Below are 23,939 nucleotides of genomic sequence, written 5' to 3'. Positions count from 1 at the left end.
CGGCAAGCGGATGCCGACGCATCGGCACAGGAGAGCCGACAGATAAGATAGGATGCGGGCGTAACGGCAAACGGCTTAGCGTGATGGAGGAGGGGGTTCCTCGATAGGATACTTGCAAGTGTAGGCCAGATTAGGTAGACTAGGTAGTTGACGTGACGAACTGGTAACAGCAGTACTTGGCTGTCCATCAGCTTTAGGTAGTGGGATAACCAGCATGAATTAGAGAACAAGATATGATTTAGGGTATCTCCTAATGAAATTCTATTGACTAATCTGACCAGCCCTTGGATACATTGTTGGACGAGATGTTGCACTAATCCTTCTTTGGTGCTATCCAGCGTGTTGTCTTCACAAACCGGCCACCGCTAAAGTTCGGTCCAGGAGTACCGGGATCGGCGCGGTTTCCACAGTCGAACGGAACGGCACCAGAGTGCCAACGAGGAGGGGTCAAGACTATTGACCACCCTTTGAGCACAAGGCTTTGAGTAAGCATAGATCGATTGTATATTCTGCTCCTCAGCTCGTCTGCACGGCGACAGTTGACGGTGACAAACTCTGAAGATGTCGCAGGGTTGGTCTTCGTGGAGAATAATCGCTGGCGGGAGCGCCGTAGCTTGCGCCCTTGCTGGCTACTTTGCGCTGCTTGATCAACCCATCGATCCGACAGACTACGCTCTGAGGACAGAGAGGATTCTGAGTACTACACCTCTGATCGATGGGCACAACGATCTTCCGTACCTGCTTCGCGTTGAGCTCCAAAACAAGATCTACGACAATAAGACCTTTAGTTTCCGCAATGGTAAGGTCCCCAACGTTTGAAGAGTTGCTTGAATCTTGACACTGACGATTGACAGGCTTGGCAAGTCACACCGACCTAGAGCGGATGAAGCAAGGCCGAGTTGGAGGCCAGTTCTGGTCGGCGTTTGTGGAATGTCCCGACATCGAGGACCTCGACGACGCGAGCCACAGCGTTCGTGATACGCTCGAGCAGATCGACGTGACTCGGCGCTTCATCTCGGAGCTCGACGAGTTCCAGTTCTGCGACACCTCGTCATGTGTCATGTCGGCTTTCAAGTCCGGACGCGTCGCATCCATGCTTGGGGCGGAGGGCCTGCACCAGTCCGGGTCGTCGATCGCGGTGATCCGCCAGCTATTTGATCTGGGCGTGAGATACATCACGGTCACGCACAACTGCGACAACCCGTATGCCACTGCGGCATCTACAGTGACCGCGACGGGGAAAGACGCTGGACTGACCAAGTTTGGGGCGGCCGGCATCCGGGAGATGAACCGGCTGGGCATGATGGTCGACCTCTCCCACGTGTCCCACCAGACGATGCGGCAAGTCCTGGACATCACTGCGTCGCCTGTGATGTTCAGCCACAGCACATGCTACGGTCTTGCAGCAAACTACCGCAATGCCCCCGACGATGTCATCGAGAGGCTGAAGGCGAACGGAGGTGTTCTCATGGTCATGTTTGTCAAGCGGTTCCTCGACGCAACCAACCCCGACAGGGCAGACATCGAGAGGGTCGTGGACCACATCATGCACATAGTCAAACTTGCCGGGTGGGACCATGTTGGCATCGGAGGAGACTTTGATGGCACGGTCACCCTGGCCAACGGCATCGACTCTGTGGCGGATTATCCCAAGCTCATTGAAGCAGTGATGAGACGCGGCGCAACAGACGAGCAGATCAGGAAGCTCGTCGGAGAGAACATTCTCAGGTATGTTCGTCTGTCTGCGAAGGTATGGCTGCTGACTGTATTTCAGGGTCTGGCGTGAGAACGAGAGAATTGCGGCACAGCTGTCGAAAACGATGCAACCAGTGGAAGAAACATGGGACGGAAGGAAATACAGCAGATGGGACAATCCCCTGCCGCTCATGATACCGGGAAATCAGCGCCGGATTCCAGCCCCGAATTTCCCCTGAGATAATGGGTCTACAGGCGATGGACGCAGATGGTACAGGCCAGGAACTGACTGGGGATATCGCCCTGCTCTATTTAGACAAGTAGCTTCCTAATAAACAATCCCCCAACCGACTACAGGCACTGCCGACTGTGTCTCGAATTGCCACCCCTGCACTGGACATAACTCCTTTTCTTCTCCTCCATCCATGTGTCGGATAGCAGGTCCTGTCGAATAGCTGCTCAACCCGTCGTCTTCACTCGTCTTGGCCAAGTGGCTATGCAAACTTGGAGAGGCTGTAGGGCAAGGGCCAACAAGCTGGGCTTACAAACCTTGCGAAGCCCATCCAACGTCCACTTTTCAACATCAACGCTCCGGATTGGCAGAAAAGACGTCCCAGGCTGCATGAGCTGGATAGATGGTAGACTCGAGTATGGTGTGAAGTGGTGGAAGAAGCATTGGCATTCCTAGAGATCCCCACGAGGTGACTTCTGCTGCACCTGTTATTCCCAACGATGCTTCGCAACGGCAGACAGATCATCTCATGAAAACCTGCCGAGATAACAGGACAGTCCGCTTCAAATACGGCACCACTAGCGCCAACACGGGAACCGCCGAACAGGCTCGAGTTTTGACCGGCGCAGCTCTAGAACGGCATTGGACGGATTCCAAGAAGATTTCAAGTCGTTACATCTATAGTTCTAACACTCTAATAAGGTGAGCTCATGACCCAGATGGCTTGACGGCCGAGCTGGTCATATAGCAGCCTAAGCACTCCAAGATATAGCGCTCCTGCTCGAGGAAGTATCGGTGCGAGATGTCCGTGACAAGAGACTTGGCAATGGCCAGGAGGCGGTCACAGGTGGCACCGTCAGCCGTGGCTAGCATCTCGGCATCGAGGCTGACAGTCTTGCCTTGGACATCGCCCACTGCGTCTCTCACCTCTGCGTCGGCCAGGACGCGCACGCAAAAGTCTTCAAAGAGCCCGTGCCGCAAGAGGAAGTCCAGGGCGCATGCCAGGGACGCTGGGTCGGAAACCAGACGGGCGAGCACGTCGGGTTGGGAGATCGACTTGGCCGTCTCTCGCTGGCGGGCCTCGACGTATTGCAGCTCCGCTTCGAGCATCTCTTCGCTCAGAGGCACAATCTGTCGGACGAAAGGTCGCGTGTATCCTATCCTTTTCCTCCACAGGAAGTTGGCAGCCACTGCGGCGACAATGCACGGCGCCAGTACAACATAGCCCCACCACATGGTCGCCGTGACGAGCGAGGCGGCGCTCGCCACGACCCCCGTTATGCCCGTGAGAGCCCCGTGGAGCTTGACGCCGGACGTCCGGCGCTGGAGTTTCTGCAACGTCCGCGCCGACTGCAGCCGGTGCGAGCCCGAGGACTCGTGGCGGCAGGCCCTCCTCCAGACCCACAGAGACCAGACCAGGTTGAGCAGGCCGCAGACCGCGCACGGCACGTTCCCGACGTATCCGGACAGCAGATTGCTGGCGCGGTAGATGGCCGGGTCCGCGCCGAAGATGGCGAGGATGGTACCGACGCTGATCAACAGCGCCCCGAGGCCCATCAGCACGTCGAGGGCGACCCGGTCGACCCACTCGGTGCCCGTCTCGCGGAAGTTCATGTCGAGCAGGCAGTCGATGGTCCGGCGCGTCTGCGCCTGGTCGCAGCACCGCTCTCGCTGGCCTTGGAGGTAGCTCCGCTCGGCCTTCAGGCCGCGGATGTTGCGCCAGCTGAGCAGCGCATCCTGGGCCGCGAAGAAGGTCGTGCTGAGGGCGACCGCTCCGCCGACGGCCATGAACACGACCGCGTACGTGGGCACCGGGATCTCGTTCCACACGTTGGCGGCGAAGTCTCCGGCGTTGGCGGCCTCGAAGAAGCCGGCGCTGACGAGAAGGCTGTTGGCCAGCCGGGTGGGATGCTCGGCGCGGTACCGGCCGCGCCCATGGCGGATAAAGGTGAGGTACTTGGACGGTGTGACGAATATGGGCTGGTAGGGCGCCGGGTCGAGCGGAGTCTTCTCTGCGGGCTCGGGGCGGGCTTGGGCAGTCGAATTCCCGTCCTCGAGCGGTGTCGCGGGCGCGATTTCGGTATTTGATGGTAGGCTAATGCTACCGGCGACGACAGGGACTTCCATCGTGCGCCAAAGACGTGGAGAGCATAGGGACCAAAGAAGCCCTGGAGCAAAGGAGGCTGTGCAGAATAGCCTCTGCAGTAGTCAGAAGGTAAAGAAATTGCGGTTTTGCTGGACACGCAAAGGGTTGGGCGCCGGAACTGTAGGAAAATGGCCACCCTAGTCTCGGGATTCTCCGTTTGATCAACCATTTGCGCTGGGTACAATGGTTGGGCACCTCGTAAACGTGGCTAAATTTGGATGGTCGCTCCTTGAAACCATGACTAGTTTGAATTCCAGTAGTGCCAGACTGTTGAAAGCCGCTCTCGGTGGCCAACTTTAGAACTACCTAGCATCTTACTGTTCCCGAGACGCGGTCGTAGGAAGTCGTCCCCACTGGCCACTGGGTGTATCGTACTCTGGCTTTCTCCAGTCATCTAGTTGAATATGCTCCTCTATCCTCCTCTCAGCTAGTAACCCCGTTTGAAACCTGGTAGCAAAGTCGAGTTGTTGGCCTGCAACCTCTAGCCTGGTTCTTTGGCTGAAACTGCCTCTCGGTGACCATGTCCTCGACGAGCATATACAAGCGTCCAAGGTGTCATGTGCTGGGCCATGTCAAATTTCTGCTTGTATACGGTGGCTAGATTGATCCTGATCGTCAACAACCACAAGCCCCTTGTCTTTGACACAAGGTGTAGTCGGGCTGAGTGATCGAGTTCGACACTCAAAGGAGCCGCATTTCGCTAAAATTGCTTGGCTCTCTTGGCTTTCCGGGTCCAAGACCTGGGGGAATGGGGGAATGGGGGAATGGGGTCATTAGCGCTCCGACCAGAAAGATCAATGTCATTCGAAGAAACTCGAGCTGTGAACTGAGAATGGCCAGTTCGGCATTAGTGAAGGATAGCCATCATCTTTGCCAATCCTTGCCTATCAGCCTCCAATGATGCAGCCTTGTCCTCATCAACCCCCCCGACAGTGTCACTGCTCCCAAAGTCAATGACCCCGGCATGTCTCTGAGGATGAGGATGGCCTCGACCTTCGCGCCACCCCGGACGATACTTGCTTGGTGAAGTTCCTCTAGTGATGCTGGCCGCCCAGTGTCTTCTTAGCTGAGCCGAGCTTTGAGCAGCTCTTGCGCCTGACAGCACGCCCTTTGCGCCAATCCAAGTAACAAAATGCCGGACAGGCCGGCCCCATCTCGGATAACGCTGTGCAGTCAATAAGTTCATGCTCAGGCTTTTTTCCGTGGCAGTCTTTTTGCAAGTTATGAGCTCCACCTCTGCGTGCGCCGCACCGAACGAGATCAGCCCGCCGTTTGGAGACGAAATAGGTCGCCGGGCGGCTACCGTAGCCGTCTGCTTGTAGCCGTCGCGAGCACTGCTGGTTGCAATGAAAATCCAAGCCAGTTGTTGGCTGAAGCTCGATATCTGAACGGAGTGTACATGGATCCGTAACTTGTCGCGAACCCCCTAGAACCCGTCTCCCAGGACGGCACCCTCTTTTTTCCATTCACCATCAAGCTATGCGCTCCCCAATGACCACCTAAATTATATCATCTCCGTCTTCTTCGTCTTTCCCTCGGGACACGGCCACTAAGGGGATTTCGAGGGCTGCGACTTATCTATGTTGTGACTAGAGAGCAATGCCGCATCTTGCCGTACTGCAATGCCCAGGCCTGCCTCTTAGAAGCCTCAAAGCAGCTCAGCGCATGGTTGACGTCGTTTCCAGTCCGGTGGTAGGTTTGCGACACCGGCACCGAACGGATTAGGGGGCTCAGAGTCGTGCTTTGTCTCCAGCGCTGCGGTGAGGCCTCGCGAGTCGCGGCGAGCTTTGTGCCATCCAAAGGGGGTGTGGGCACCTCTCCGGTTGGTCTGTGCGGCATCACCGGTCGATGCCCAGGCATCATCAGCTCAGCTTGATGAACCGCCAAGCTGAAAACAGCCTCGGCCTTGGCTGCGACTGGTCAGCTTTGAGACAGCCAAACACCAGCTGGACAGAATCGAGTTAGCCTCCCAAGGGCGGGTTAAATAGCTGCCAGGCCAATGCCACTCGCTCTTCATATTTCAGCTTCACACTACCCTCGTGCATTTCATCTAGGTTCGTGCATCATTGACATCATGGCACCATGGCTCCCCCGGTCCCGCCGAAAGAACCTTTCTCATCCCCGTCCCTCGGAATTCGTCTGGCCGACGCACTGCAGAAAACCACCGTTGCGCCGGGTGACACTCTTACTGGATGCGTCTACCGCAGCGAGCCCGCCGTCGGCACCCACTCGAGACTGACACTCTCCCTGATCGGCCGGTTGTGGAACGAGACCGAGCGCGAAGTACCAGACCATACGAGCCCGTACAGGGAAACCCGTACCGTGACTGTCCGCTCCGAATTGGAACTCTTCTGGAAATCACAGTCCCTCTACCAAGGCCCTCTTCACATTGCGCCTGGCAGCAACGAACAGACCTGGCCCTTCTCCGTCACGTTTCCAGAAGAGCCGGAGAGGCGCTTCGCTCCTCGCGGTTCGGGCATGGGATTTACACCTCCCAAGGCGTACATCCACAACAAGCAGTCGTTCCCGCCGAGCTTCAACCATGACGACCTGATAAGTAAGAGAAGTCGACTCGGCATGCTCCTCTCGGAGCCGGTCAGCGTAGTGGAATACTACCTTGAAGCGAAGCTGATGATACAAGCCCATGGCAAACTTGTCGATGTCGAGTCGCTCCTGGTCCTCCCCGTGGCCCCTTTCTGGCATGAGCCAATGCTCTCAAGGTATCGACTCAAGTCTACCGAGTTTGAACGCTCCGTCGCATCGAAACGTCTCCTCCCGGGCATGCGCGACGCTCGTCCATCGTTATCCGACAGGGCCCGCAGACTGTTCCGGTCGTCCAAGGATCCGAGCTTCGCGATGAAGATCGAGGTCCAGACGCCAAAGGTGGTCCAGCTGGAGAATCCCAATCCTATCCCCTTCGTAGCGCATCTGACCGCACTCCCAGGCAAGGGAGCCCAGGCGCTTCGCGACGTGTCGCAGACCGTGGAGCTCACTAGGCTCGGCATCGAGATTGTGTGCATTACCAAAGTTCGCCCCGAAGACAGGTTGAAAGACGACACCATGCAAGAGTCACGATCGGCCGTATTTCCCCTCCAAGCTGGCCATATGCTTGCCGTGTTGGGGCCGGCGAGAACCATGGTGCTGTCCCCCGGGGGACGAGGTGTCAAACTCGACATCGGCACCCTCTGCAGACTGAAGATGGGGCATTTTCTCTGGAAACAGAAAGTATCCGACGAGGCGACGACGCCGTCTTATTGCAAGATTCAGCCGAGCTTCACAACCTACTACATTCAACATTCCCACGTCATACGTTGGGAGTTGGGCTTCGATATTGTCGGGGAAGAGGCCAAGGTCTATGGCGCGGACGAAATCGTAGTGTTGCCGCCTTCCGACTACCGAGTGCCTCCAAAGGAGCCAACGGCTGTTGAAGCTGCGCCTCCCTTTGAGGATGGGTGCGCGTCAGATCGCAAGCTGGATCGGCCAAAGGCGCCTCTGGATTCATCTGAGGAATGACTAAGAATGGAGAGTAGGCCTGCGATCGTTACGACGAAAGAGGAGCGTTGAAGCTTGGCAATAAGGTTTGTTACGATGCGGTTTTGCGTATCTATGTAGTCGCCGGCGAGACCAACTGGAGGAGCTGAGCCTGCTATACGTCCGCTGAGAGCGCCTTGATGATCCACAACATCCATCAAGCTTGCGCATGCGGACTCCCGCGCTCACTAACTCACTGGCAACGGGTTAGGAGCCTACAAACCATGATCGAGAGGTCAAAAAGCCCGGGGACGATTCCGGGCCCCGGACCTACATCGGCGACGGCAGCAGTCGAGCTTGAAAGCCTTGCGAGGGGGTAGGTGGTTGATCAATCCACGACAACAAGTGTGACCTTATCAATGAGAACCGTCAGCATGTCTCTGGAACTGGGTATTGTATTTATTGTGTCTCTTGGATCGTATCCAACTTACAGTGTAACGCGGCTTGTGCCAGACAGATTGGCCCCAGCAGAGAGCTCATTTAACAATACGCATATAATCTTACATCCCACCACCTCGGCCGTCCGACCACTTGCTATGTCTCTTCGGGACGAGACCAAGACAATACCATGACAGCAGAAACCTGCCAATCTATCACAATGCTGGGTTCCACAATCGATTGTTATGCTTCCTTACTCTCTTCTTCAGGTTCCTCGTCGATATCTTCCGCTCCGAGCGTTTGCATACCCCCCACGAGAGAGTTAGGAAATCCTCAACGTCTTCATGCTAGCTGCCACTGCCGCTGTCATCGCTGCCCTGGAAGGACTGTCTCTTGTCCTTCGATTTATGAAATCTTATGAGTTCTGGTTTCCCGTTTCGCCGAGTGTGCTTGTGAATCTCTTTCACCAGGTTGACGGCATCAGCCTGATCCCAAGAACGCAGCTCGATAATTGATTCAATGATTGAAGCCACCGTCACTTGTACGAGCTCCACCGTCCCACCAGATTCGGAAGTACTAGAAATGTCCGCCTCAAAGGTAACACTCGCCATGATATCAACTTGGGCTCCGTGGCTCAGCATAAGGAGCACGAGGTGCAGCCAATTAGGATAGCCCTCTCGCCAGAGGAGACCTATCTCAGATACAGCTCCGACAGAGTGAAGTCGTGGCACAAGGTCTGTCTCATGCACAAATCTTCCATAGCCAGCTTCTATCAGGTCTACCCAGGCACTAGCTTGCCTGGTCAAACCAATTGCGGCGGCCCATGGAAGTCTGCATGACGGATTCAGTGATGCACCTTGGGAGAAAAGCATTGTCGCTACTGGCATGTCGACATTCATTATGAAACCATCCGCTCCAGGTGCGCGGTGAACCATAAACGACAACTCAAGAAGCCGTTGCGTTTCTTCGCCCCGCTGGTGGTTTGACATTGCTGAAAGCTTATGGTCGAGGTATCTTGAAAGGCCATACTGTGCCGCAAAGCTGTTAAAGTCTTTGCATCGCGGAACAATGTCACGCGGAAGAACTAAATCGAACCAAAGAGAGTCGGCTTTTGGAACGTCAGAACCGTCAAAGACCAGATCAGTAAAGCAGGTTCTGATGGCACTCGGTAACAAATCGCAAGCCCTCTTGAAATTGTCGACGAGGTCTGCATAGACGCATGGGTCTTCAGTGCCCCTGTCAACCAGAGTCAATGTGTTCATGATAGATCGTATCTGGACCACTGGTCGGTGGGTAGTGTTCCAGCCCTCCGGGAAATCAGCTGGGAGTTCAATACTGGACAAGGACTTGACCAGATGTGTTGAGCCCCTCACCAGTGCTGAATGCGTAGCAAGTGAGTCATTCCCGCGGGCTTGTCCAAATACCGCCCTCCAGATATAGTCGCGTGATATGAACTCCTTTGCTGTCTGATGCATGAAGGTAACGGCGTAGTCAGCTTCGAGAAGACCACCGCAGCGGCTTTTCAATCTACGAGACTTGGACTTGCAGTATGCCTCGAAATCGCCCAGAGACTTCCATTGATGCACCGGGAGGTCTTCTCGCGCTTGGGCAGCCGACATATATCGATCAGAGGCCATGAAGAGCTCTGCGATGTGAAGAACTCTGTCAACCCCCAGGACTAGGTCGAATAATACTGATGATTCTTCTTGATAATCCTTGCTCACTCTTCTCAACATCGTCATGTACAGACCGTTCGGACCCCCAAGGCGTTTTGGTAGTGAACGCAGGGTCGACTTGAGTTCTTCACTTGTGTCCCCGTTGATGTAGCCTTCAATAATCCGATCCAGCACGAGCTTCTCCCAAAGGAATACACCGCGTGCATTTGATGTAATCTCGTCCACAATAGAGTCCGAGTCCGTAAGGCCTGGTGCTTCCGTTGCGAGTCTGTCTCGACAAACCCGGGATATGTCATTCGCAGTATGCTCGTGTACCTGGATCCTCGGGACGCCTTGGAACAGCGTTTCAAATACAGAGAGTTCTCTGCTGGAAAAGCACACCTTGATGCTGTTCAGGCCTCGAAACTTTTTGATCCAGAGCCCTATCTCGCGGTGGCCGGCGGTGATCCACGCGCTCGTCCCCCAAGCAGCGTCGTTATCTTCGCCGTCATACATTAGGTCGAAGTCTTCCTCAGAATATTCTTGCAGGCGATCCATGACGCGATATTCATCCAGTCCGTCTAGGAGTAGAAATATCGCTCGACCTCGTTCCTCTGCCGCCTGGATGACCCGGTCGAACATGTGCCTCAGGGTGTCCCAATTGAGTGTGCCATAGCCAGGTACATTTGCAACACCGCCGGATCTGTCAACCATCAGAGATTTTGGAGACCGAGTAGCCCCTTCGAGAAGTGATCTGTCGGCAGATAGAATCTGGAAAAGGATACTCCGAAGCACCCCCTCTCTAGACTTCTGTAGGTCGCTCCCGCGGTCAAAAAAGAAGAACCTGACGATGATTGGTTCAACGCCTTGACTAGCGAGACATTCGTTGATCGTTCCTGACTGGGACCTGTCGATGAATTTCATCAAGGTGGATTTCCCCGAGGCTGCCTTTCCGCTGACCCACAGCAGATTTTGTTGAGAGTTGATCCAGGTGACAAATGTGGGCTTCTTTTCGTCGCCATCAGTTGGAGTGTTTGAGAGAAGCCACTGAAATGTTTCGTCATGGGCATCTTCAATGTTGTCTTCCCTTGTCGTTAGCCCTTCGAAAAAGAGGGCATCTAGTATGGCTAGGTAGGACAATCAGCACAGCAAGTTCATCCAAGCGAACTGGACTAGGAAAAGTGTCATTACCACTGTCTGTGTGGCCGCCTAGACGATTACGTTGAGTTGATTAGCGGTGGAAAACTCAAAAGGCCAAGCCCAGGAAGGTCGTCTCCTTGACAGATGCGCTTACCTTTGCTATTTGCCTCCTTGTTGCTTTGTGAGCCCGTTGCTGCGAGCTCGGCCAGCAGACCAATAGCTCTTTGGTATCTCGAGTCTTCGCGATTCTCAAATCTGACCATGCCCATGTGGTCAGAGTGGATTGAGCTCCGCCGAACGTTGTATCCGTCGTATGTCGCCGACTCCCTTGGAACAATCTTCTCCGGTGTCAGCTAGACGTCTTGTGAGCCAGTAGAGGTCCATGGTCGTGCATACCATACCAATAGCCGTAGGTAACTCTTCTCGCACGCAAATGACCGAGATTCCCTGGGATATCGTGGTGAATTCGTTACGCTGCCGCTCGAGTATATGCGAGTCTTCTCGGAGCGTACGGAGAAGTTGCTGGTTGGGCTTATGGAGGCACAGCTTCGAGATGGAGGCAACAATCTCACCAAGCGACTCCTTGGAAGAACCCCGGTGGGGTGTGCCAAAGAACAGTATCCCCTTTGTGTCCGGAAAGACTCTTCCGAGGCTCGTATGCCGACTGTTGCTGTGATATGAAGATGCTGTGATCAGGGCATCCTTCACAACAAGACCCCCAAGGCTATGGGCGACGAAGACGATGGGCCTGGTCTGGAAGCAAGGTTAGTATTTCGCTGATGTTGGGTGCAAACCCAAATCTTACTGTATCCTGGCGCAAAGAGGAGATATCTCCCAGCAGCGTCTCGGCATGTCCGTAAACGCTCTCGAGACTGGTGTATCGGAATGGCCTCGCAACACCGGAATCGTAACCCCATGTGATGACTCTTGCGTTTGGTATGTCCTCTTTCAAGAGGTCTCGGGGCCAGCATACGTTTCCTTCGGACCATGTTCTTATGGGCGATCCTCGCAAACCGTGGACAAATATGATGTCGACTCCGCCCTCCTTCTCGCCAGAAGTCCCGTCGAAGAGCACGCTAGCACCAGTGTCGTGGTGTGACTTCTTGTTGTCGCTCGAGGAATCAGGCTCGCTCTGCACTTTGCGCTTGTCGAAGAGGTGACGAAAGAAACCCATATTGATTGTGTTTCGTGCGACTCGCGCCGCATCAAGTATCGAAGCAGTGGGCTCTGGAACTCCTCATCAAGTAGTCCGACCAGATAGATTAACAATTGTGACGAAGGGCACAGGAGGAAGGGCGAGAACCCCGCAGATTGATGCCTGTTCATGTTTTGCTTGATGCGGCTGAGGCGCCTAATCGGCGTGCATGATTGGAGATGGAGAGAAGCATGCATTGACGCCCAAAATCGATCAGTTCGGCCAATGGTATGAGCCCGTTGCTGACAAACATAAACCGACCACCTGTTCATAAAACTTGTGTCAGTAGCACATGTTCGGTGGGAGTATACTACGGTGGACACTCACTGCAACAACGCTTGTATTCCTTTGCCATACGTCTTGATAGCCTTATTTGAGCCCACACCGCACGACGAACATTGACGATACATCGCTTTAGTTTCTCTGATACGTTCTAGCTATGACCTATGGTTAGGGCCAATGAACACTTGCTGCTCAGAACTTGCCCGTTTAGCCTGAATCTTAGAACAGATCGTGAAAGTCTGTCCTCGTCCTGGTTGGTAACATGAATAGACTGGGTTCTAATTGTACAACCCTGATCAATCCCATCCAAGCATCCGTCGATGGACTCCGGACCTGCCGACATGCAGACGGTTAATCAACCTGCTTCGCCTTATCAATTACGATGTCTTTTAAGAAGGATTATCCTAATACTAAAACTTAATAGTATACCTTTCATGTAAGACAAGACATGCGAGTGATCTCGCATCCCTGCGCCCTGCGTTGCGGACGGGCTACGTAGGCTGAAGGCTACAACAGTCATGCGGGTTTCTGCAATGAAAAGGAGAGTGTGGCAATATATGATCATCATTCATACTAATCAAATCTATTCTCATGTCCAAGACAACCCCGGCTTTCGATCTACTCATTGCATGGCAACTTAGCGCTCGCCACGCTCTTCCGCATCGTCATCGTCGCTCCCAGAATGCCTTTGCTGCTCCACAAGAGCATAGTGCCCGGCGCTCTCGGTCCCCCGCGTCGTCTCATGCTTGTGCAGCTTGATGTTGATGAACATGACAAACAACCCCAGATCGTATGCCAGCCTCAGGGCGCCTGCCACGACAAACGCGATCCAGAACTGGTCGTTGCCGGCGAGCAGGCCCGTGATGCTCGGGCCCGTCATCATCGCGAGCGTGCGCAGCATGCTGGTGATGCCCATGACGGCCGTCCTCTCCTCGGGCCGCACCACGGCGGCGATCAGCGCCGTCCGGGGCGCCTGGTCCATGTTGTTGAGACCGATCCTCAGCAGCAGCAGTGCAAAGGTCAGCGCTATCCCCTGCGGCAGAGGGAAGAACAAGACGGCGGCCGACGACGGGATGTGGGTGAACACCATAGTGCTCACGAGGCCGATGCGGCGAGACAGCGGGCCGGCAAAGATCGCAGAGCACGAGGCGATAAAGTAGGCGGCGGACAGGACGCCTCCGAGCAGCGACTTGGTCGGGTGGAACTTGAGCTCGATGTAGTAGGTCGTCAGGGCCATGCTGGTCATGCCATCGGCGAGCGAGTCGACCATGAGGAGGAACCACAGCGCGTACATGACGGAGCGGGTCTCGCGCGAGATCTGGGCCAGCCAGCCCTTCTTGTCCCTGCCTGCAGGGCCTCGGCTGGTCTGTCCGCTCTGCTGGCCCTCGATGAAAGGCTCCCCTGTCTCGTCATCGTCATCGTCGTCGTCGTTCTCGTCTGTGATGGCCTCCTGCTTGAGGGCCTGCTCCCCACTCAACTCGCACCTCTTCGACAGTAGCATCGTGCTCCCGCCGCTGATGGCGCCCATCAGAACATACACCCAGAAACAAGCGTGGTACGCATCCACAAGCTCCCAGCCATCCTTTTTCCGTAGCCACTCGACGAACTGGCCGCACGCAGCCGTGCCAGCCGCGGAACCCAGTCCCGACATGGTGACATACCACACTAGCACATCCGCTCTGCTCTCCGGGCCGGACAGCCCAGACAGCGTCGACTCTTCCACGGCCCGGAAGGGCCCGATGTCACCACCCGTCGCGGACACGATTCCCACGATGGCGGCGACCAGGAGCGCCAAGTAGCTGTCGCAGAGTGCGAACACCACGCCCGAGCAGATCATCAGGAGCGAACCGCCGATCAGCGTCGCCCGCCGCCCGAGCTGGTCAGCGACGAGCGTGGTGCAGAGTGACAGCACCACATCTCCGAGGAGCGTCAGGGTCATGAACAGGCCGATGCGGGCCTCGGAGACGTTCAACGCGGCGAGGAGCAGGGCGAGCACGAGGGCCGAGCCGCCGTAGGCGAACATGCGGGTGGAGCGGGAGAGGATGATGAGCCACGCGTCGGGCCCGGCGGCGACGAGGGCCGAGAGTCCCGACTCGTGGTAGAGGTAGCGGACAGCAGACGACATGATGCTCCAAACAATCTGATGTGGTCGTCGCTATACGCTGTTAGGTTCAGTATATCATGGTTGCGGACACCCAAAGCCCAGCAGCGCTCAATACAAGAAGTGAGAGTCGGGGGAAAACTCTTTGATTGCGATTCGGAGCCGGTGAGGTCCTGCTTCGGGCCTAACCCGCAGATATCGGCGTAGCGATCCAGCGATTCAGTGCTTAGCATGCACACCAGGACCCACGACTGGGAGCCGACGGTCCAACGACGGAGCAGCCCTCGCTGCCAACCCCCACACTTTAGAGTGCTGGAGGGGCGTCCAGGCACGCGAGCGATTTGATTTTGGTGGCAGGCGATTGAACGATATCGGCCGCGAGCCGGGGCGGGGCTATGCCGGATGCGGAGGGAGTGGGAAGAAGAGCAGCCGCCGTTGTTTTGAGCTCCATGCGCGTCGAGCTTTTTGGGCCATGTTTTACTATAGTTGCAAGTGATGGTCAGAGTAGTTGACGAGCTGCTAACAGAAGTGGTTACCTACGTTCTTGACTATGTATCACACTCATCGGTTGTAGCAAGTGTGATGGCCCTTGCAAACTTGAGGTCCGGAGAAAGGATATGTATTGTTGATCTTGGCGTACCTCCTGACAGACTTCCGTCAACCATTCTGACCCCGGCTTACCAAGTTTCGTTCTTGCTCGCGATTCTCACGTAATGTGTCTTGGGAAGAACGTTTGGTGTTTTGCACTAAGCCATTCGAAAGGTATCCCAGTTGACCTCGACCAAGTCCAGGCAAAGTACTTGGTGAGCAAAATCCAGGTACGGTGATCAGTCGTAGCTTGCAAGGCTATGCTAAGACTGCAGCAACAGACTTGGCTACTGCTAGCAACGCAGAGCCTCTCGGCCAGACCTGCAAGACCTTTGTACGAATTCCACTTCCTCACACCACACAGCAGACGATTTTCGCCCAAAAGGGAGCGCGGGATGTGCAATGCAGGGACGGTTCAAAGGCCCATCTCGGCTAAAGGACCAGGGTTCGGGACGCAGATTAACATGAGCTGCCCAATTGAGCCGGCACGTTTCATGCACATGCAGGCCCGGAGGGGCAGCAATGATATCACATCCGGGCTGGGCACACACACTGCAACCAAGTTTTGCACCGAGATAACCTATCAATATCCTGCGTGTCCGGATAGATTGCCCTCCTTATCAGGGCGCCTTCAATGCGCGCTTCCGCGTGGCTTGACTGGTGCCCGGTCGCACACGCACACAGAGCACGGATGGTGCAATCATCGATCGCTCGCTTTCTTTTGATTGCTGGCTGGCGGTGTGCGGACGGTTGCCGTCTGCTCCTTTTCCCTCTTTCTTCGGCATCCCTCGCTCGCTAGGTGCATCACCAGCAAACCGTGGCGGTCTATCAAGCAATACGCGACCGGATACCACCTGTGTCAGCCGAAGCACCAAGCGTCGCGGTCGCTTGTCACTACAAACGATCCCTGGGTGAATGGTGTCGAGGGAATCTCGCTCGTTTCTTGTACCAAGTCCTTGTTGTGTCGCCGTTCACCTGTCGACAAAACCTGGGCTTTTAACGGAAGAGATGCAACAATTGTCATCGCATCTCTATTCATGATAGCACTCACATCCACTCGTTAGTGCTTCAGCACACTTTGTCGACAGCTCCCACAGGCTCAAGCAGAAATCACTTGCAATCAGTTATACCGAGGTTTCCAGGATGCGAAAGGGCTTCGTAGCACTGCTATGGGTGTGGGGGGCGCAGGCTGCAATGGACGTGGACTTGACTTCGGATGGTCAGTATCGATAATGCAACTCTGTGCGCCCGATCGACCATGGCACTCGTGGACAGGTTGCTAACTTACATCCCATTGCAGAGGCAATGAAACAAGCAGCCCGGCTGAAATCCTACGATGTCATGACCTACTACAAGGGCAACCAGTCCGGCCAGATCCCCGGCATCCTCCCCGGCCCCCCTCCTCAGGGCGACTACTACTGGTGGCAGGGCGGCGCGCTCTGGGGCACGATGATGGACTACTACCACTACACGGGCGACTCGACCTACAACTCGGTCGTGCAGGAGGCCATGCTCTTCCAGACGGGCCCGCCGCAGAACAGCTACATGCCCATGAACTGGACAGCGTCGCTGGGCAACGACGACCAGGCCTTCTGGGGCATGTCGGCCATGCTCGCGGCCGAGAACAACTTCCCCAACCCGCCCGAGGACTCGCCGCAGTGGCTCGCCCTCGCGCAGGCCGTCTTCAACACGCAGGCGGCGCCGTCGCGGCACGACAACGAGTGCGGCGGCGGCATGCGCTGGCAGATTCCCTCGGTGAACAACGGGTACGACTACAAGAACTCGATCGCCAACGGGTGCTTCTTCAACCTGGCGGCCCGGCTGGCGAGGTACACCGACAACAGCACGTATGCGGACTGGGTGACCAAGACGTGGGACTGGATGCAGGGCGTCGGCCTGATCGACGGCGAGTACAACATCTACGACGGCGGGCACACGGGCCACAACTGCACCGACATCAACCGCGCGCAGTTCTCGTACAATGTGGCCATCTTCCTGCAGGGCTCGGCCTTCATGTACAACTGGGTGAGTCGCGGTTGATCCTCATCTCTCCCTCAATCACACACCCTTTCACCGCTGACACACTCCTCCAGACCAACGGCGACGCCGTCTGGCGCGAGCGCGTCGACGGCCTCCTCACCAACATGATCAAGGTCTTCTTCCCCACGGGCGTCGCCAAGGAGATCTCGTGCGAGTCGCAGGACCGCATCACCTGCACGACCGACATGCTCAGCTTCAAGGGCTACGTGCACCGCTGGCTGGCCGTGACCTCGCAGCTCGCGCCCTTCACGCACCAGCGCATCGCCGACGTGCTGCGCAGCTCCGCGCGGGCCGCCGTCGCGCAGTGCGAAGGGCGGGTCTGCGGCTTCCGCTGGGTGCAGGGCAGCTACGACGGCAGCCACGGCGCCGGCCAGGAGATGAACGTGCTCGGCGCGCTGCTGAGCCTGCTGGCCGTCGACGGGGCCGGCGCCGCGCCCGTCACGGCCAAGGACGGCGGGTCGAGCCAGGGCGACTACAACGCCGGCGGCGAGCCCGACTATATGCCGAACCACCGGCCCATCACCGTCGGCGACAAGGCCGGCGCGGGGGTCCTGACGGCGTTCGTACTGCTGAGCGGGATGGCGACGTTTACGTGGATGGTGACGGGGGTTTATGAGGGTAAAAGCTAGGTAGTGACGACGGAGGAGGGTGTCTGGTGAGCAATCGGGCGGCTCGGTCAGGTTTTCTGTAGGATGGGTGTCCTAGGCGTCTCGATGAACGTGTAGTGTAGTCGGTAATGCAGCCACTAATAGACGGTATTGATTCATTACGAACTCTGTACGAAGTAGCCTCCCTTTTCAAGATGAGATTTGAAGGATGCGTGCAGGATGCACGTGTAGAATCCTGCGTGAACCCCTGGCTCGCCCGTTGAGAATTCCACTTTTTTCCGACCGACGGAATCAGGGGAAAAGGGGCATGTCTCTACAAGTGTGGAGTCTGGACCATGCTCAGTTCAGTTAAAAGGGTTACCTAGTGATTCAAGTACCGTGCCCTATGTCTCGGAAAGCGGCAGTTGTCTTAGATCGGAAGACTTTAAAGTAGCCAGCCACTACTCCTTACCGGGGAGTCTCGAGTCGCACGCAAAAAGCACGTATCGAGGCCTTGTGCCGGATGTTTCGGGGGGAGATTGACCTTGTTGAGGAGCGTAAAAGGCAATGGTTGGGTAGCTCGTAGGGCTGTGTACTCTGGCTCCTGGGACAATGCTACCCTGAAGCGGCAATAATCGACCACCTCCCCGGTCATCGTGAGGATCTGCATAAACGTTAATCGAAAAACCCCGTTTCGCGGAGCTCCCACGCTTCTTCACCTGTCGACACACATTCCAGGGAGAGATATAATAGCTGCCGAGGCGCGCCACTGCCTAGACATTCTTTCTCCAATCTTCCACGCCATCGCGCGCTGTCGTTCATTACCAACACTAACTCCAGTCCCTCTTTGACACTACCTCTACCAAAATGCGTTCTTCGTTGTTCGGCCTCGCGGCCATGGCGACCACGGCCGTGGCGGTGCCGAGATATATCCTCTACTACGACCAGTAATGATGACCTTCCTCTCCTGTGATGAAGCTCTCTAAAGGCCTGACAACGCGACGCAGATACCACACCTCGGACCTCCCCGACAAGAGCTTGACGGCGGGGATCAACTATGTGATCACGGCCTTTGCCAACTCGTCCCTCTTCGCTTCCGAGCCTGCCGGGACCTACCAGCCGTTCAAGAACCTGTCCGACATTCGGCCGCTCTTTGACAACGGCACCAAGGTCTGCATGGCCATCGGGGGGTGGGGCGACAATGCTGGCTTTGGGCAGGGAGCAAAGACCCCCGAGTCGCGCAAGGCGTTTGCCAAGAACATTGCCGACACCGTCGAGCGACTCGGCTATGACTGCGTCGGTGAGTGAATGGGGCAGACCGGCTCGATTTCCGACATGTAAGCTCGTGAGTGTGCTCACACCGTTTTCAGACATGGACTGGGAGTATCCCGGCGGCAATGGCCAGGACTACCGGCAGATCCCCAACTCGAAAAAGGTCGACGAGATCGACCAATTCCCCTTGGTCCTGGCCGAGATCAAGGCGGCTATTGGCAGCAAGGAGCTGTCCATCGCCGTGCCGGGCCGCGAGGGCGACATGATGGCCTATGACGCTGCCCACTGCGCCGCGATCAACAAAGTCGTCGACTTTGTCAATGTGCGTCTTGCTTCACAATGCAGACGAAAAAGAGTGACTGACGTCCGACAGGTCATGACCTACGACATGATGAACCGCCGTGACAACGTCACCGACTACCACGTCTCCGTCAAGGCCACTTTCGACACCATCGATACGTACATCCAGCGCGGCATGGACGCCGCCAAGCTCAACATCGGCATCCCCTTCTACGCCAAGTTCTTCGCCACCAAGCCTGGCGCCGACTGCAGCAAGGGCATCGGCTGCCCGACCGAGCTGCTCGAGGACGCCCAGGGCGCCGACACGGGCAAGTCGGGCGCCATGACGTTCGAGAAGGGCAACTTTGTCGCCGCGCCCACCAACCTGACTTCGTCTCCAAACCTGTCGTGCGGCGTGGGCACCTTTTACAAGTGCGGCACGGGCCAGTGCTGCAGCCAGTACGGGTGGTGGTGAGTCTCGAGTTTCATTGGGTTTTCATTTCTAACGAGGATTTTAACGAAAAGCCCAACAGCGGCAACACGACCGCGCACTGCGGCACCGGCTGCCAGTCCGAGTACGGCAAGTGCGAGGGCGCCGACGTCAAGGCCTCGTTCAAGAAGGCCCTGGCCAACGGCAAGACGGACGTCGAGGCCGGCGCGCAGTGGTACTGGGACGCCTCCGAGCGGCTGTTCTGGACCTGGGACACGGCCGAGCTCATCTCGCAGAAGATCGCCAAGCTCAAGTGCCATGGCGTCGGCGGCTTCATGGCGTGGAGCTTGGGCGAGGACGGCTACGACTGGAGCCACCTCAAGGCCATGCAGCGCGGGTACGAGACGCTTACCGGCGATGCGCGCGCTCGCTTTAGGCACTGAGGAGGTGTCTCGAGCTGTCGGTAGAGCGATGACACGACGAACTGCACTGATTTAAAAGCTTGGGTCACGAGGTAATTAACGTTGAGCTTCACTGGCTGCAGCCTCACTTCCCTTCTCTAGAACCGCTTTGGCATAGACGTACATCTTGGACGAACAAATGAAGCATTTTTGGACAATTGAAACCTCAAACTGAGCTTTGTAAGCGAGAGTACATATCCGGGAGGGACCATCTCGAATGCGGTAAACGAGTTGTCTCGAGCAGGTCTGCTTCCAATCGGACTCGCAGGGCGACATAACCCCGCATTGCACCCTCACCGTGATTATGAATCCCGGTCGCGGTGACCGAGTCTCAGATTCCGGGGTCTGATTTGCCAAGGAACGATCGCGAGGCGTACCTGCTCATGCGGGCCGGTCCTCGACGGCGGCGGTGATTGGGTGCTAACGGGAACTATTGCCCGGTGTGTCATCCGTGGCTTGCATGGTCGGCGGCAAGCCAGCCTTGTGCGCACGCAACCCTGGGCCAAAAGCTGATCAAGTGGCTGGCAAGGCAACAGCAGACCGATGCTCTTTGGGGCAAGGCAGCAAGCAGACAAATCATACAATCTCCCAGGGCAGTCAAAAATGACGCACGTAGGCGGGCAGAGGGGAGGGAACTGGTGTATGTCCAGCCAGGCCAGCCGGAAAGGTGGCGGCGAGGCTATGCACTGGGCAGCTGGCGTGATACATCACCTGGATGCCTTTAAATATCGTGGTGACGTCCCTCTTCCCGCCTTTGTGTTCCATCGACTCTTGGCATCAGGTGTTACTTATGATACCACTCCAGACCCTTCACTTTGAAGCCTGTCTCAACAACATCCGCCTCTAGATTCTCTATCCCTCAGCATCGCAGCTCGGCAAGTCGAATGCAAATGTTTCGCAGCAGTAAGCCTGCCTTCCTGAACGTTACCGTGCGCAACCTCCCGCCGGGGACAACACAAGACGATGTCGTTCGGCATATCAATGGTATTGTCCTCGGCGCGCAGCCAAAGGTCGGCCCAGTCGTGCTAGACGCGGACAAACGGATGCTGCACACCTCCGTGACACTGCAGTTGGACAGCGATGCCGCGTGCAGAAACGCCTGTGCTGCCTTGCATGGGAGCCGCTTCTATCCACTCAACCCGGAGCAGCCGAACCAAAGCGCTGATCTCGCCGTCAAGGAGGACTTTCTTGGCGTCACAACCGTGGCAGAGCATGACGATGCCCAGTTCGAGTATGTGTTTCGTTCCATCTCTCATTCTACATGTGTATAGCTGACCACCATCGCCACTCCTCCCAGTATTTACTTCGTCCACGGTCTCGGTGGACATGCCTTTCGGACCTGGAGCACGACTAACCGTGTGCCACCCGTGATGTGGCCGCGAGATCTTCTCCCAGAAGACGTCAAAGCCGCCGGGCTGTCGGGTCGATTCTCAACCATAGGCTACCAGGCACAAGCCTTTGACACTTGGTCGGCTACCACAACGATCCAACACGCGGCCCGAAATCTGCTCGTGCAGATCGCTACGGACAGACCGGAGGTAACTGTTCCCCGTAAACTCCATAGCTATACCTCCGGGCAAATGTTAACAGAAAGCGGCAGGGTTCCGACCGCCCGATCTACTTTGTTTGCCACAGCCTTGGTGGCCTAGTCATCTGCCAGGTATTCCATCTTGCTGCAAAGCCCCCATGGGAGGAGACGGTCAGGAAACCGCTAACAAACCTCGGTCAATCAGGCCATCCTCAACGAACTGTATCTGGAGTCAAATCAGACGGTTCGACACGAGCAGTATCGCAGAATCTCTACCAAGGACGGGCAGTGCCTGGTCAGAGGCATCTTCTTTTTCGGAACCCCCTTTGAGGGCTCACAGCTTGCCAACCATGCGTCCAAATTCGTCAAGTTCCTTGGCGGCAATGAGGCTCTGATTGACAGCCTCAAGTTTCGTGCCGATGGGCTTCGTACCATTGTGTCCCAGTTCAACCAGCTTCGAAACAACGTGAACACCAAGATACCCATCCTCATAGCCTATGAAAAGGCGCCTCTGTACGGTATCAAGTTTGTAAGTGAGCATGAAGGACTTCAATAACGTCTTGCTTCGCCCGCTGACATTTTATCAAACAGGTCACGAGACCAGAGTCGGCGATGAGCGTGTTCGAGGATGTGACGTCTGTAGGGATTGACGGTGACCACAAAACCATGATCAAGTTCTCGGACAGGCATGACGCGGGCTACCGCACCATCTCCCAGCTCCTCATCCGGATGATCGCGTCCACGCTTTCTATCGCTGCCTCGAGCCCTCCTTTGAGTCCTGCGTCGCCAGCCAAGCCTCCCGAGACTAGCTTCAATCCCACGCTTTCACGGCGGTCGCACACCATGTCAACCATATCTTCCACAAGAACGATGCCACCTGCGTACTCGAGCCTGCTGTCACAACGCCCGGACTCCGAGTCTACCCGTCCGTTCTCCGTACAAGGTGCCCTTTCATCCCCCACCGGGAGACCCCTGTCATTCCATCCAGGCCAGCCGATATCCCCGCCCGGCACCAGCAACGGCGGCACGACACGCCTCCCCTTCCACCACCCTCCCAAGGCCGTCCACCGCGCCAACCTCGTGCCCGTGCCCGAGGACGGCGGCGGAGGCACAGAAGACACCACCCGGCTGGCCCGGCTGTCCCAGTTCGACACCGTCTTCGTCATCGACGACTCGGGCTCCATGAACGAGCAGGACGGCGGCGACAGGTCGCGCTGGGAGGTGCTCATCGACAGCATGAAGTACATTGTCGACATTGTCTGCCACTACGACCCCAACGGCGTCGACGTGCGCTTCCTCTTCAACGACGCCAAGGACGAGTCCGAGATCCGCGAGGGCCAGCGCGTGCTCGACCTGCTCTCCAACGAGGTCGAGCCCGACGACGGCGGCGGCGGCACCTTCATGGCGCAGGTGCTGTGGATGGTGCTGCAGGACCAGCTCGACCGCTTCGAGGAGTTCCGGGCCGAGATGAAGAGGGCGGCGAGCAGCAGCAGCAGGGGGCGGCGGGAGGCGCGGCCCAGGGCGCCGCGGAAGCTGAACCTGATCTGCATCACGGACGGGGAGGCGACGGACAAGGAGGAGGTCGAGTCGACGATCGTGGACGCGGCGAGGAGGCTGGACGAGCTCAAGGCGCCGTCGAACCAGATCGGGATCCAGTTCGTGCAGATCGGGAACAACGACAAGGCGGCGGCCTGGCTCAAGTTGCTGGACGACAAGCTGAAGCAGATGTACAACGTTCGTGATGTGCGTTTCACCCTTCCAACCCTTGGATGTAGATGCTTGATTCGCTGACAAGAGACACAATGTAGATTGTCGACACGAGGCCGTTCAATAGTCCCGAGACTTTAGACCTTTCCTTCCAGCAGAGACTGCAACGGATTCTGCTTGGTGCCATTCTTCGTGAGGTCGACGACGAAGAAGACGAGGAAGATCAGGGTTAGAGATATGGACCTGCCAGCGAGTGCATCGTGTGTTCTTTGTTCTATTGCATTTTGTATATATCTTCACCTCTCATAGCATTGTAGCGGCAGCAGGTCTTGTTGGTGTTTTAGTTTTCGATCAGCAGAAGCATCTTTGTGGTTTAGGACCAGACAAGTTCACAAAGTCAGTCCTTGGTAATGTATGTATAATATAGAGCTGAGCGAGTATCGAACTGCTTAGTATACATGAAATGCCTCTTCAGGCTCCGCTTCTACCATTCTAACCTAGTATGGGGAGATCTGAAGACTATTGGCAATAGCCTGCTGCCAAGACCCTTTTTAGCGCCATAAACAACGATAAACTAACAAGCAAGCATACGGCTGAAATTGAAAAGGAGACATCTACCGAGTATTTTTTTTTGTTGGATCCTCCTTTGCAATCTCTCACTATTTACATTCACTTAATTCGCACTGCACTAT

General features: G+C 56.3%; 6 protein-coding genes across 6 annotated transcripts; 3 read left to right on the top strand and 3 right to left on the bottom strand.

Annotated features, from left to right (window-relative positions):
* Positions 1-561: 561 nt before the first annotated feature.
* On the top strand, positions 562-1,934 carry E0L32_001125 (uncharacterized protein; the record flags this gene model as incomplete). The annotated part of the gene is made up of 3 exons (XM_031134005.1): positions 562-799; positions 855-1,728; positions 1,775-1,934. The coding sequence occupies 3 exons, from the start codon at positions 562-564 to the stop codon at positions 1,932-1,934; spliced, it is 1,272 nt and encodes a 423-aa protein (XP_030993018.1).
* Positions 1,935-2,635: 701 nt separating this feature from the next.
* Positions 2,636-4,054, bottom strand: E0L32_001124 (uncharacterized protein; the record flags this gene model as incomplete). Its single annotated transcript, XM_031133994.1, has 1 exon — positions 2,636-4,054. One exon carries the CDS (start codon positions 4,052-4,054, stop codon positions 2,636-2,638), a length of 1,419 nt encoding a protein of 472 aa, XP_030993017.1.
* A 2,101-nt stretch (positions 4,055-6,155) lies between these two features.
* Positions 6,156-7,586, top strand: E0L32_001123 (uncharacterized protein; the record flags this gene model as incomplete). Its single annotated transcript, XM_031133983.1, has 1 exon — positions 6,156-7,586. The coding sequence occupies one exon, from the start codon at positions 6,156-6,158 to the stop codon at positions 7,584-7,586; it is 1,431 nt and encodes a 476-aa protein (XP_030993016.1).
* Positions 7,587-8,329: 743 nt separating this feature from the next.
* On the bottom strand, positions 8,330-11,951 carry E0L32_001122 (uncharacterized protein; the record flags this gene model as incomplete). The annotated part of the gene is made up of 5 exons (XM_031133972.1): positions 8,330-10,764; positions 10,829-10,846; positions 10,932-11,130; positions 11,174-11,530; positions 11,583-11,951. The coding sequence occupies 5 exons, from the start codon at positions 11,949-11,951 to the stop codon at positions 8,330-8,332; spliced, it is 3,378 nt and encodes a 1,125-aa protein (XP_030993015.1).
* A 940-nt stretch (positions 11,952-12,891) lies between these two features.
* On the bottom strand, positions 12,892-14,379 carry E0L32_001121 (uncharacterized protein; the record flags this gene model as incomplete). The annotated part of the gene is made up of 1 exon (XM_031133961.1): positions 12,892-14,379. One exon carries the CDS (start codon positions 14,377-14,379, stop codon positions 12,892-12,894), a length of 1,488 nt encoding a protein of 495 aa, XP_030993014.1.
* Positions 14,380-16,086: 1,707 nt separating this feature from the next.
* Positions 16,087-23,480, top strand: E0L32_001120 (uncharacterized protein; the record flags this gene model as incomplete). Its single annotated transcript, XM_031133950.1, has 12 exons — positions 16,087-16,162; positions 16,244-16,968; positions 17,037-17,542; positions 18,578-18,870; positions 18,941-19,164; positions 19,216-19,592; positions 19,655-19,948; positions 20,818-21,243; positions 21,310-21,550; positions 21,746-22,069; positions 22,132-23,283; positions 23,349-23,480. The coding sequence occupies 12 exons, from the start codon at positions 16,087-16,089 to the stop codon at positions 23,478-23,480; spliced, it is 4,770 nt and encodes a 1,589-aa protein (XP_030993013.1).
* Between the last annotated feature and the right edge of the window lie 459 nt (positions 23,481-23,939).

Source organism: Thyridium curvatum (genome assembly GCF_004353045.1).
Source record: "Thyridium curvatum strain D216 chromosome Unknown NODE_4_length_842636_cov_84.159710, whole genome shotgun sequence".
Taxonomy (NCBI): domain Eukaryota; kingdom Fungi; phylum Ascomycota; class Sordariomycetes; order Thyridiales; family Thyridiaceae; genus Thyridium; species Thyridium curvatum.
Note: the sequence above shows the minus strand (reverse complement) of the source record. Positions and strands in the feature narration are given on the sequence as shown.